Source organism: Chenopodium album, chromosome 11 (assembly GCF_948465745.1).
Source record: "Chenopodium album chromosome 11, dcCheAlbu1.1, whole genome shotgun sequence".
In the NCBI taxonomy this organism is placed as follows: domain Eukaryota; kingdom Viridiplantae; phylum Streptophyta; class Magnoliopsida; order Caryophyllales; family Amaranthaceae; genus Chenopodium; species Chenopodium album.
The window spans coordinates 51784896-51797795 of NC_137844.1; the positions used below are offsets into that span (position 1 = coordinate 51784896).

General features: G+C 32.9%; 1 protein-coding gene and 1 pseudogene across 1 annotated transcript; both read left to right on the forward strand.

The window, feature by feature from the left end:
• Positions 1–2642: 2642 nt before the first annotated feature.
• On the forward strand, positions 2643–4482 carry LOC145569127 (cyanidin 3-O-galactoside 2''-O-xylosyltransferase FGGT1 pseudogene; annotated as a pseudogene).
• A 2637-nt stretch (positions 4483–7119) lies between these two features.
• Positions 7120–9623, forward strand: LOC145569128 (putative glutathione peroxidase 8). Its single transcript, XM_081628490.1, has 7 exons — positions 7120–7258; positions 7355–7431; positions 7531–7592; positions 7713–7831; positions 8873–9040; positions 9160–9249; positions 9413–9623. The coding sequence occupies exons 1-6, from the start codon at positions 7205–7207 to the stop codon at positions 9190–9192; spliced, it is 513 nt and encodes a 170-aa protein (XP_081484616.1). The 5' UTR covers positions 7120–7204; the 3' UTR covers positions 9193–9249; positions 9413–9623.
• The last annotated feature ends 3277 nt before the right edge of the window (positions 9624–12900 follow it).

A 12900-nucleotide genomic window follows, 5' to 3' on the forward strand; every position in this document is an offset into this window, starting at 1 on the left:
TACTAAACTGAAATTATTTTTACTGAATGTTATTTTTTTTAAGGTGAAGTGAATAAGGCCTAAGCATGGTTTAGATTTTTTTAACCAGATAAAACTCATTAATGTCATTTATAGGAATTAATTTTATCATGGTCATATTGTATAATTACAAAAAGGAAGGGTTACCATTTCAGTATTGCAATTGCTAAGGGATACTATTGAGAATTTTCCTATAATTTAAGGATATATGCAATAATTAAGCGTTTGTGTTTTTTTTTTTTTAACCTTTTGTATTCACTTGGAACAGACTTATTAAGCTTTAATTTCCGTATAGACCTATTTATTCAAGCTATTTCGTTTATCTTTTTTTTTTTAATAGCTACGAAGTCCGAGACTTAGGGAAATAGCAATAGAAGAGGTTTATTCCCTAGCCATATCATCTTCATACAAACAATGGCAGATCAAAGAATTCTAAAGCATTTAGCCATTGAACAATAAGACAAAAAAGGTAGAAACGAGTTATTATGTATATTATCATTAATTAATTAGCCTTTAAATTTTTAACTTTATTTTGTTTGATAAATTCAAATTTTACAAATATAGAATAATTTATATTCTAGTTATCAATATAATTAATACAATGATTAAATTAAAAAATACTCTATATTCAATAATTGTCTTTCAATGTACTCCGTTGTCTACGTATATCATAATATAAGTTTAAAAACTACTTTGTATTTGGTAATTTATACTAGCACATACTATAAATTTTCTTAATTGATTTACTCATTATATAAAACTAATTACTCTGTAGTAAATAAATTACTTACTAAATATGTGTATTAAAATAAAAGTGCAATAAAATGGGAAGAATTTCATCAAATGAAGGAGTTCTTAAGAAAAATAAGCTATTCATTTAAAAAAAAATGGTATCATATACGATGAATAAAAAGTAATTAAAGTATAAGTATTGTATATCTTTATTTTATAATTTAAAAATCATATATTTTAGTACTTGATTTTTCATAAATTAAATGAAATACTCCAAAAAAATTTAGTTGAATACATAATTAATTATGCAAATAATGGTGGATCAAGAAAAATTATTTAACGGGGTCAAAATACATTTGGTATATTTTAATAGGGTTATTTGATAAAAATACAAGTAACTTTTATATTAAAAAAAAAATAAATTTTATCAGAAAAAATTCTTTTTTTTCCATGCTCAAATGGGGTCAAGAGACCCTGCTCAAGTGGGGTCAACAAACCTCTTTAAAATTTTCTTCTTCCAACAATAAGAGGTTTGTTTATAAACCTCTAAAAAGGTAAACCTCATAACAAAGCTCTTATTGCTAATCCATTCAAAAACAAAACAAAAAAAAAAAAAAAAAAAAAAAAGAAGAAAAAAAGCTCTTATGCTATTGCCGCCGTTATATATTATAGTACTCACTCCTAGGGCTGTCAAACGGGTTGTGTCGTGTCGTGTTCGTATTCGTGTCAATATTAAACGGGTTGAAAATAAAATTCTTGACCCAAACCTAACCCGTTTATTAAACGGGTTGAAAACCCTTGACCCAAATCTAACCCGTTTATTAAATGAGTTACCCGTGTAACCTTTTACCCACATATTGTAATAAACTAATTAATATTCAATTCAAAAATAAAAAAGTCTAATATCATTAATTCATTAAAGATAGTACAACAGTTTAAGCTAGTGTTTTAGAAAAAGATAGCACAAGGGTTTAAAGTTTTTCGCCAAATTAACCGCCAAAAAATTACCAAAATGTATAAATGGAGTCAAGGTAATTTACAAATTTTAAGTTTTGAATAAAAAATATTTAGTTTTTTTTTACTACTTAATTAATAGATTAAGCGTGTCGGGTCACTACAAGAAAACGACTCTTTACCGACCGAAAAAATCAGTCGATAAAACTTAAAAACCGGTTCGGATTGATGAGTTGTCGTTCAACTCATTTATATATATAATCGGGTTATGTGTCAGTTTCGAGTTGAAAATTTCAACCCAAACCTAACCAGTTTAATTTCTTGTCGTGTTCGTGTCGACCCAATTATATAACGGGTAGGGAATTCTTGACCCAAACCCGCTTATTTCGTGTCGAGTTCGTATCAGGTTATCGTGTCGTGTCAGCTTTTGACAGCCTTACTCACTCCGCTGTATATGGTGGGTCCGAAACTCCGAATCCTAACACAATATATGGTGGTAAGGTGGTCTAGCTACGTACTTCAGATAAATTATCATAAATACTGCTTATTTATTCTCTTCTTATTCTCTTTCTTAAATTTTAATCACTCATCCGTATGGTGTTACTCTATTGATATTGGCTAATTAATTGGGTAGCGGTGTATAAAAGTAAGATTAATCATGCCAAACGACAAATTCAACTCAAATCAATAAAGGCATTTTTATTGTCCTAAAAACTCAAGCAAATAAATTTCTACTCTACATGTCTACGTCAGTGCTGAGGTCCAAACTTTTTAATTAATCAAGTGAATTAATCATTGAGATACGCATATCTTTTCGTATAATTTCATACTCCATTATTATTCAAATTATATTTGCTTCATAAAAAATGGGTTGTATATATGAAATATATTCTTAACCACCTTTTCCAAGCAACAAAATAAAAAAATTTCAAGGAAAAATGTCAAAGATTAACGAAACCAATGGGTGTTTGCACATAGCAATGTATCCTTGGTTTGCTTTTGGACATCTTACATCTTTTCTTCACTTAGCTAACAAATTTGCACAAAGAGGTCACAAAATCTCATTTTTTTTCTTCCTACCAAAATCCAACCTAAACTTTCCATCCATAACCATCATCCCAATCTCATTACCTTTATCCCTATGAGTGTCCCACATGTTGACGGGTTACCTTTTGGGGCCGAGACAACCAATGATGTGTCTTCCTCATCCTATCCACTCATTATGGACGCCATGAACTTGATATTGATTCAAAACTTGGTCTTTTAAAGCCGGACTTCATCTTTTTTTACTTTACTAGTGGTTACCTTATATGGCTCGGAAGCACTCTGTAAAGTCTGTATATTATTCAACTATGTACGCGGTTAGTTTTGCTTATCTTAGCCCAATGGCTCGTAATCTACCACCTAAGTACTGCTTCAAGGAGGCTGATTTGGTCGAACCACCACCAGGTTTTCCATGCTCGGCTATATCATTAAGACCCCGTGAGTTGGCATATATATGTTCAATTGAATTCGGAGGGGTTCCCTTGTTACAAAAAAATGCAACAAGTTTTAGAGAATGTGATGTTGTTGGTTCCAAGACTAGTAGGGAGATGGAAGGACCTTATTGTGATTTCATTAAGAAACAAATTAATAAACCAGTACTTCTAACGGGACCTATGGTGCCTGAACCGCCGTCGTCTAAGCTTGATGATTCCTTGGATTGTTGGCTAAAGGGTTTTGGTCATGGTAGAGTCTTGTATTGTGCACTTGGAAGTGAATGTGTTCTTAAGATGGATCAATTTCAAGAGCTTGTTTTGGGGCTCGAACTCACTGGTATGTATATTGCGTGTTTTTGAAAAAACTATATACTACGTATGTACATAATAATTTCATACTCTTATTTCGTACATGACAAGTAAAATAATGTGCGTGCTTGGAATTAGTTAGCAACTACATAAAAATATTTTTTAGGATCTACATGCGTGTCATTAGAAAAATTTCCTTGGATAATAATATAATTTGATATAGTTGTTCCCAAAATCTTTTCTAAAATTGATTGGTTTTTTTGAAAGAATATGGTAGCAAACTAGAAGTAGTTTAATTATTATATAATGTTGGTGATGTAGGCGGGATTAATGTAATTTATCAATTAATTACTACGGAGTAATTAAATAAACTAGCTACTGCCTACTGTCTTACTCCGTACTATTTTTTTAACAAAAAATTTTATTATACATGTAGGTAGGCCATTTTTAGCAGCATTACGACCACCTAGCGGATGTGAAACAATTGAGCAAGCCTTGCCCGCGAAGGATACATGGAAAAAATCATAGGGCGAGGAATAATTCATAGTGATTGGGTGCAACAACAATTGATCTTGCACCATCCTTCGATAGGGTGTTTCGTGACACATTGTGGGGCGGGATCATTAACCGAAGCCATGTTAAGTGAGTGTCAATTAGTGTTGATACCTCAAGCTATAGATCAGTTCGTGAATGCAAGAATGATGAGCCTCGACTTGAAAGTAGGGGTTGAAGTAGAAAAGGGAGAAGATGATGGTTTTTTCACCAAACAAGCTGTTTTTGAAGCAATTGAGATGGTAATGGAGCCAAAAAGTGTAGTAGGGAAAGAGGTGAGGGACAATCATACTAAATTGAGGAATCTGTTATCAAAGGAAGGGCTTGAGGACTCCTATATAAATAAGTTTGTTCAAAGTCTACAAGATTTGGTTTGAGTTCAGCTTTGTAATGTATTATCAATTTATAATAAAGTCTTGTGTATTCTCATGTTTTCAAATTGTTCGATAGACTTGTTAGTTGTTAACCCCACGATTCCACGAAAAAAATAAATTCCTACAAATGCTGTATACATAAGGGTTTTTAACAAATCATATCCTTCTAAAGTTCCGAATTCCAATACCCCATCCCTTATATTTGGGGAAATGTGAGATTTTATCTGGATGTATCCATTCGAGTGTCCGGATCTCGTTCGGTGAAGCCGTGTCGGGTCTACCTTTAAATTTGAGTCATGCTAAGTTGTTATGTCAAAAAAGTCGATATTTGATTTATTTTTTAAAAAAAAAATTGGGAGGGGGGGTCAAGTCAGTCAGATTGTGATACAGTATATAACATATTCTTGGGCCTTAACCAAAAGCAGCTTAAAATTTATTTTCTCTCTTGATAAGTTCAATAATCTTGATATCTATGTCTTTGGGATAAAGATGGAACTATGTTGAGGGCAACCCTTTGCAACAACACGATCGAACATGGAAAAAAAAACAAAGCATATATAGTTAGTATACATGTTATGCTTGAATCACATATTTTTTTTAAAAAGCATAATAATACACTATATGACATGACAAAACATAATTTTACTTAATAAAAGTCAAATAAAGTGTAGACATGCAAGCATAATCCGATAATACGAGGGTTCAAGGCATGTCTTGACCTAACCAGTACAAAGGCACATAGACTTAGCATGAGGCACGACTCGGCACAATCCACTGCCAGACAGCCCTCGAAGAAAGAAAGTTATTTAGTGATCACATTCCCACAGCCCTCTCTATTAGCAAAATACAACATCTAACTTAGGCCTATTCTTTTGAGCTGCTATACTCTGCTTTGCCCTGCCCTTCTTTACTCTGCTCTATAGTGTGTGAAGTCATGTCCTATTCTGCTGAAACTTACTCTGCCCAGAAGCTCAAAAGAATGGAGTCTTAACTTGGGACAAGAAGCCTTTGACTAACTTTGGGCCAAGAAAACATACAGATACCCAGCACCATGATCCATTATTCCAAATATCCAACACAATTTATTTTATTTTGTTTTAAATGTTTACAAATTCTTAGCTACACACTAGTGTAGCTAAACTAGCTGCAACAGGTATAGATATGAACATATAGTACATAAAAATGAACATACGTATTTTTCTCTTCCTTATATTTTAACTCTATCTCTCTTCTTCTTTCTTAGCTCTATTAATTTCCTCTCTCTTCTAGTTTATTCTCAATTCAAAATTTCTCTCTCCTCTTTTTTCCCTTTCCTTAAAAGTTTACTCTATTACTTCCCTTCAATCTCTAAACTTCTTTGTCCTACTCCGGATATTCTCCAATTCGTCACCACCGTAGCATTCTCCATCGTCATCATCTTCATCGCGATTATGAATCTTGAGGTAATTTTTTTTTTTTTTTTTTTTTTTTTTGTGTGTGTTTATGAATATGCATGTGAATGTTGTAAAATTGTTGATTTCAATCAATTTTGCATTTGTGATTAAAAATCTATCATGTTATTGATCAATAATTATTGTCTCTATGATGAATCAAGATTAGATTTATGGTGGATATTCAAATTTTTAGAGTTAAAATAATTACAATTGAACTTGTGTATAATTTCTGTAAAAAAAAATAAACACGGGGTACTTTAAAATTGAACAAGTTTGTACAAAATGAACATTTAGTAGACTAAAAATGAACGTTTAGTACACTAAAAATGAACATTTAGTACATAAAAATGAACATATTTTAACGATTAATTTTAGCTTTATTTTTCGTAAATTTATTATATACAACAAATTTGAACCTATATAAATATATGAAATCACGTTCATTTTAATATATTAAAAGTTCATAATATTATTTGACGTGTTCATTTTTTTATTTTTTTTTATACTAAATTATCATTTATTTAATGTGCTCATACTTCCTCCGTTCTTTTTTTATTGCACCATAAGGAATTTCACGCTTGTCAATGCATTACTTTAGCTATCAATATCTTCAATTATACTTTTGTAAAAATTATAAAAAATTTGATATTTGAAAAGTAGAGTTCAATACGAATCTACCTAGATCCCACATGACTATATTTTTCCTAATGTATAAATCACAAATGATGGTCAAAGAAGAATAAGTGAATAGTGTAAAAGTCTTAATGGTGCAATAAAATAAAAACGGAGGAAGTATATTTTTACGAAATGTTCATTTTATTTGGTATGGTCTAGCTATTTTATGATTGTATGATAGATGTTCATTTCTAATATACTAAATGTTCATTTATTTTTTTGACATGTTCACTTTTTATTACTAAATGTTCGTTTTTTTTACGCGTTCATTTTTTATTACTGAATATTCCTTTTTTTACATGTTCATTTTTTTTTACTAAATGTTCGTTTTTAAGGTCGTAGTATAGCAAATATATGATTATATGATAATCATGTTCATTTTTAATAAATAATCATTTTTTTTATAACATGTTCACTTTTAAGTATTACATGTTCATTTTTTTAAATAAACTAAATGTTCATTTTATAAAGCGTGGAGTTGATTTGGGCGGATCGCGAATATAATATCTGGGTTATTTGATTTGGGCCGCGCGTTTGGGCCTTTCCTTGTTGCAACTATAATATCTACATTATTATGTAGCCAAGACCCATTGTTAAATGCTTTAAGAAAGAAAAACAGAATAAGAAGAAGACGAAGACGAAGACCATAAATTTGGTTAATTTTACAGGCTGAAGTCAAATGGCAAGTCAACCCACTGAAACCCCACAATCAATCTACAATTTCACTATCAAGGTCTTCGCTTTCTTCATCTTCCTTCATTTTCTTGTACCCTTTTTCGTTAATTGTTTTAATTTTTAGTTAAATTGCTTAATCTCTTATAATTTGTAGGATGCCAAAGGAAATGATGTCAAATTAAGCGATTATAAGGGCAAAGTTTTGCTGATTGTTAATGTTGCTTCTAAATGGTACTTCACTATTTGCTATTCAATTTTTTTGCTTATTAGTGGATTAGTAAATGTTTAATTAATTACTAATAACTGTTTTTTGGTTAAAATTTTGTCAAGTGGAATGACCAATTCAAATTACACTGAGCTAAATCAATTATATGACAAGTACAAAGATCAAGGTCATTATCTATTTATTTAAATTCAATTTATAGCTATAATTATGTTATTGCTTTTGTTAATTTTAGTGGGTAAATTAGTTTAATGGTAATGTATGAATATTAGAAATCTTGTACTTTTAGGCCTTGAGATATTGGCCTTCCCTTGTAATCAGTTCGGCGATGAGGAGCCGGGAAGCAATGATGAGATTATCGAATTCGTTTGCACTCGATTTAAGTCAAATTTTCCTATCTTTGACAAGGTAGACATAACACAAGATAGTTCATGTTCCTCCTGATGATTACATTAGTATGTCTGTCTCTTTGTTTATGCTTTCAGTCTGAATTCTTTGTTTGGATTCGCCTTCTATAGCATCCTAGTTGTGGAGATAGTGTTGCATATTACTTACATTTGAAGTAGTTTTTGCGGGGTGAAAGAGTCAATGTTCGTATAATTGTATTCATCTTTCTGTTAACCCATATTGGCAGCATATTTAAGGCTTTGGTTTTGTTGTTGTTTTGTGTCCATTTCTAAGAATGCCAAGAAACAGTAATTTGAACTTGAATATGAAATGTTAGCCAGTAAGTATGTTAGTACTTGTTTAATCATAGATATAAGCTATGGTTAGTAGTAACTATATGTTGATAATGTATGCTTGTCATAGCATCACTAGTTTATAGGAGGTTTGAGCTCAGAATTAAGTGATGATTATTAGTAACTGCATGTTGACAGTGTTGCATCTCCCATTATGTAGAATTATTCCTGCTACAATGGTTTAATTGCCCCAATATCATAGAAACATGTCCTTATCGACTAGGATTCTTGGCTCTTTCTTTGAGATAACAATATAGATTTAGAACAAACTCATCCGCACTCTGCAGGTTCTGATATCATCAGTATCCTGTCGTAGGAGGTTCAAGAAAGCTTGTGATATTGGGATGAACTCCAAATGCTGTCAGCTAGTTTTTTCAAGTTCGACACTACTGTAGCTGTTAGGAATTATTTGGTTGCAAGTGGTAGATGGGAAAAGAGAAGAGCATGTGAGAATACGGAGGAGAAAGGAGAGATCTTTTTCAAAGTTCTCATTACTACAGACAAAAATAATGTGTGCTACAAAAAATTTTACAATGCTCTTCTCCACACCCAAAATTGGAGAATCCGTTCACATTGTTTGACCTCTTCATGTATTTTATATGATTTCATTGAGAATTCTGTGGTAGAGGCCAGTAAAGATCTTCAAACTCTTACAAGTTTTGGTGTTAACATCTTGAATGTTTATCTGTCTTGCATGTTACACTTGTAGATTGAAGTCAATGGAGAAAACGCTTCCCCCTTGTACCAGTTCTTGAAGTTGGGTAAATGGGGAATCTTCGGAGATGATATCCAATGGAATTTTGCCAAGTTCCTTGTTGACAAGGATGGCCAGGTCGTTGGTAGATATTATCCCACAACTTCACCTTTCAGCCTAGAGGTAAGAGGAGGTTCACTGACTGATAATTTAGTGAATAAAACTTCCTCTGGATTCATGTCATCCTGAACTAGTGAACTGCTGAACTCTATACTATTCTGATGGCCCTTTTGTTGTTGCAGTACGATATAAAAAGGGTGTTGGATATTGCCTAAATTGCTGCCTTGCTTATCAAATACAACGTATGTGCATTGCACATTCTTCCAACTAAGGTACAGTTATAACTTCGGTTTGCATTAAAAAATTTCTACTCAAAATATATTCTTTCAACATACGTATGAATCTTTGGTTTTTTACAGTATTTGGGTTCCTTATCTGTTTGTTTGGAGTATGCAAATATCATGTCCATTTTGACTATTGCATTCCATGAAACAGGACATAATGTAGTTGAAACATTATATGTTTGGCATGGCAATGTGATTGATGAGGCTGAAATTCAGTCTTATATGAGAAGAAGATGTTATATCGCGTGTACCAGTCTCTACTCTTGTTTTTAAATCTGTATTTGGACCTGTAATTATGTATTGAAACTTGAAAGCAGTAGACTTTATTAAACAATGAAAGTAAGTAGTTGTTTTCACTTGTAATGTAACACTAAAAATATTTTGCAAATTTTTGGATCTGTTTCTATTATTAGCCTGCAAATGACTTGAAATTCAGAATATGCTGATCTCTAATCTTAATATTGTTACGAGGTTCACAGCTTTTTCAAACTACATTCATATTGTTAAAGAGGTTTGTATGGGTAATACTTCAAGCATTTAACACTAATTAAAAGGAAAAATTAGAAAATAACACCCAAAAATTGTCACGATTTTGATAATAACACCACCAAAAAAAAAAAATTATTATAACACCACAAAAAAAACCAAAAATTTGTTTTCACCACCAATTAACTTTGCCATCCAAAAAAACCGTTAAGTGGGCCCCACACAGTACACGTGTCAATCAACTATTGGATAAAAAAAATCAGAAAAAAAAGGAAAAACCCTATAATCCTAACCCAGCCACCACCACCACCACCGACGACGGTTTCCACCGCCGTTCACTCGACCCTACCACGGCCGGCACCCCTACCCAGACCCCATCGCTGTCTCCCAAACTTGCAATCGTCGCTGAACCACCCAGACCCCAACCCAAACCAGCCCAGCCCCCATCATCATCTCCCCGACCCGAATCCATCGCCAAACCACCCAAACCCAACCCTAACCAACCCAGCCACCGTACTCCTCTACCAAACCCAACCAAAATTCGTCGTCGAACCGCCGAAACCCCGACCCACCCATACCCAAACCCGCTAACCGCCCTACTCCTCTCACCCTCACCTTGAACCAAATCGGGGCTGGTTATTTTGTGGGTACGTTTGGGCTGATTTCGACAGTCAAGGGTGGTTGGCTGGCTGGTTTTGTGGGTCGAGGGTGGTCGGTTGGGATTGGGTGACGGCGGTGGAGATTGGGTTGGAGAACGACGGTAGGAAACGGCGGCGCCGATGGTGGCTGGGTATTTTAAGGGTTTTCTTTTTTTTTTTTTTTTTAAATTTTCTTTTTCTTTTTTTTTTGTTTTTTTATTTATTTTAATTCAATACATAATTGACACGTGTACAATATGGGACCCACTAACGGTTTTTTGGATGGCAAAGTTAAGTGGTGGTGAAACCAAATTTTTGGTTTTTTTTTATGGTGTTATAATAAAAGTTTTTTTTTGGTGGTGTTATTATCAAAATCGTGACAATTTTTAGGTGTTATTTTCTAATTTAACCTAAATAAATGAAAAAAAAAAAAAAAAAAAAAAGATAAAAGTGAAGTGGAGGATGTACAAAGACTTTAGAGACATAAGTATTAAGACTATACCCTTCACCTTATTTAAGCAAATTGTTACCCTGCAGTTGTTAATAGTTTCCCGGATCAAACTATATCATATTTTTGTTTGTTTATTGCCAACTTTTGATAATTTGTACAGACTACAAGTAATTATAAATAAATAAGATTAGAGAAATAGAAATACACATTAAATCGAATCCAATAACTAACAAGATCTTATTTAATTATGTGTTATTCTTATATATTATCAAACAAATACGTACTATCAATGCTTAGTTAAATTAGGAGGTAAAAAAAATACAAGTTCCATTTTTAGCTCTTTAAAGCTCCAATATAACAAAAGTTTTACGAAATGGGGGAAAGACTGATTATTGAATAATCTAATAGGTTTAAGGTTAAATTAATAAGAAATTTTACATACATGGCCTATAATAAATAGACTAAAATCTCGTCTAAGGCACACTATCTATATTCCTTTTTTTTTCAAATATGGAGTAAATCATTAAATATAGTTTATGATTGTAAAGTTATTTGAGCTATGCAAATATGCAATACTACAACCTTCCTATTAGGGGTGAGCAAAAATTCAGGGTAACCTAACCTAGAACCGGAACGGGTTCCAGAATCGGAACTTGTAGATCAGGTTCCAATTTCGGGTAATAAAATTGGGAACCTGTTGCAACAGGTTTCGGTTCCGGGTAATAAAATTTTGAACCTGAAACCTGTAGGGTACCCTGTTAGTATAGGTTTCCCATAGGGTACATGAAACCAGAACCTATCATTTAAGCCCAAGTATAAAAACCCTATATCAAAATTGTATAAAAGCCGTCATCTACCTCTCTCCCTTCTCTTATTCTTTTTTCATCTTATTCTTAAAGGTTTAATTAATGATATTAATATAAGTATTTGTAATTTTGTATTAAATATTCTAGAAAATCAATTAACTATTAAGCTTACTATGAAAGACAGGGTACCCTGCAGGTTTCGGTTCCGAATTTTTAGGAACCTGTTGAATAGATTCTGGTTCCGGTTCCTATTTTCAGGAACCTGTTGCAACAGATTCTGGTTCCGGGTCTTGAGATTTTTACAGGGTACCCTGCTACGCTCACCCCTACTTCGTATCATATTATTTGTAACGATTTAACATAAAATTTGAGTAAAAAATGGCTAATTGTTGCAAATAAATTTTTGACAAAAAGTTAGTATTAAAAAAAAATAAAAAAAAAATCTACCACATACTCAAAATGACTAACATAAAAATTGATTTTGAAGGTTAACTGTTGTTGATTTTGTTAGAAATGGGAAGAGTGGAAGTAAGCACTTAGTGGATTGCAAGGTTGAGTATTATTGCATGAAGTGAATTACCTTGAATTACATTCCTTTGCATGGCTACACCCACTCCTTTTTATAGTGGGTGTATGTCGGTTCTTTGCCACCGCCATATACTACTCCTCTACTCTAGATTTCTCTAGTTACTTATCTAGGACTTTCTAGGCTTAGATTTTCCCTTAGATATTTTCATAAGCCTTCTAGAACATTGCAAAATATCTATTAACTAGTTACTTCAAGATGTTTCTAGATTATCTTTTTTAACACTCCCCCTTAATCAGAAAAATCTTGAACACCGAGTTGTCTTCGAAAACAGAGGAATTTATCTGTTGGTAGTGCCTTGGTAAATATATCTGCAAGCTGCTCTCCCGTCTTGCAGAATTGTACCTCAATCTCCTGTTTCTCAACTAGTTCTCGAATAAAGTGATGTCGTATCTCGATGTGCTTCGTGCGACTGTGAAATACTGGATTCCTTGTCATGGCAATAGCTGACATATTGTCACAGTAGATGGTTGTTGGTTCTTCAGTGTCTTGCCGGAGATCTTGAAGAATTCTCCTTAGCCAGACCGCTTCACATGCTGCACTTGTAGCCGATATGTATTCTGCTTCTGATGATGATAGTGCCATCGTTGCCTGTTTCTTTGATGACCAGGAGATGGACTTTGATCCTATCTGGAACACGTATTCACTCGTACTTTTTCGATCATCGATGCT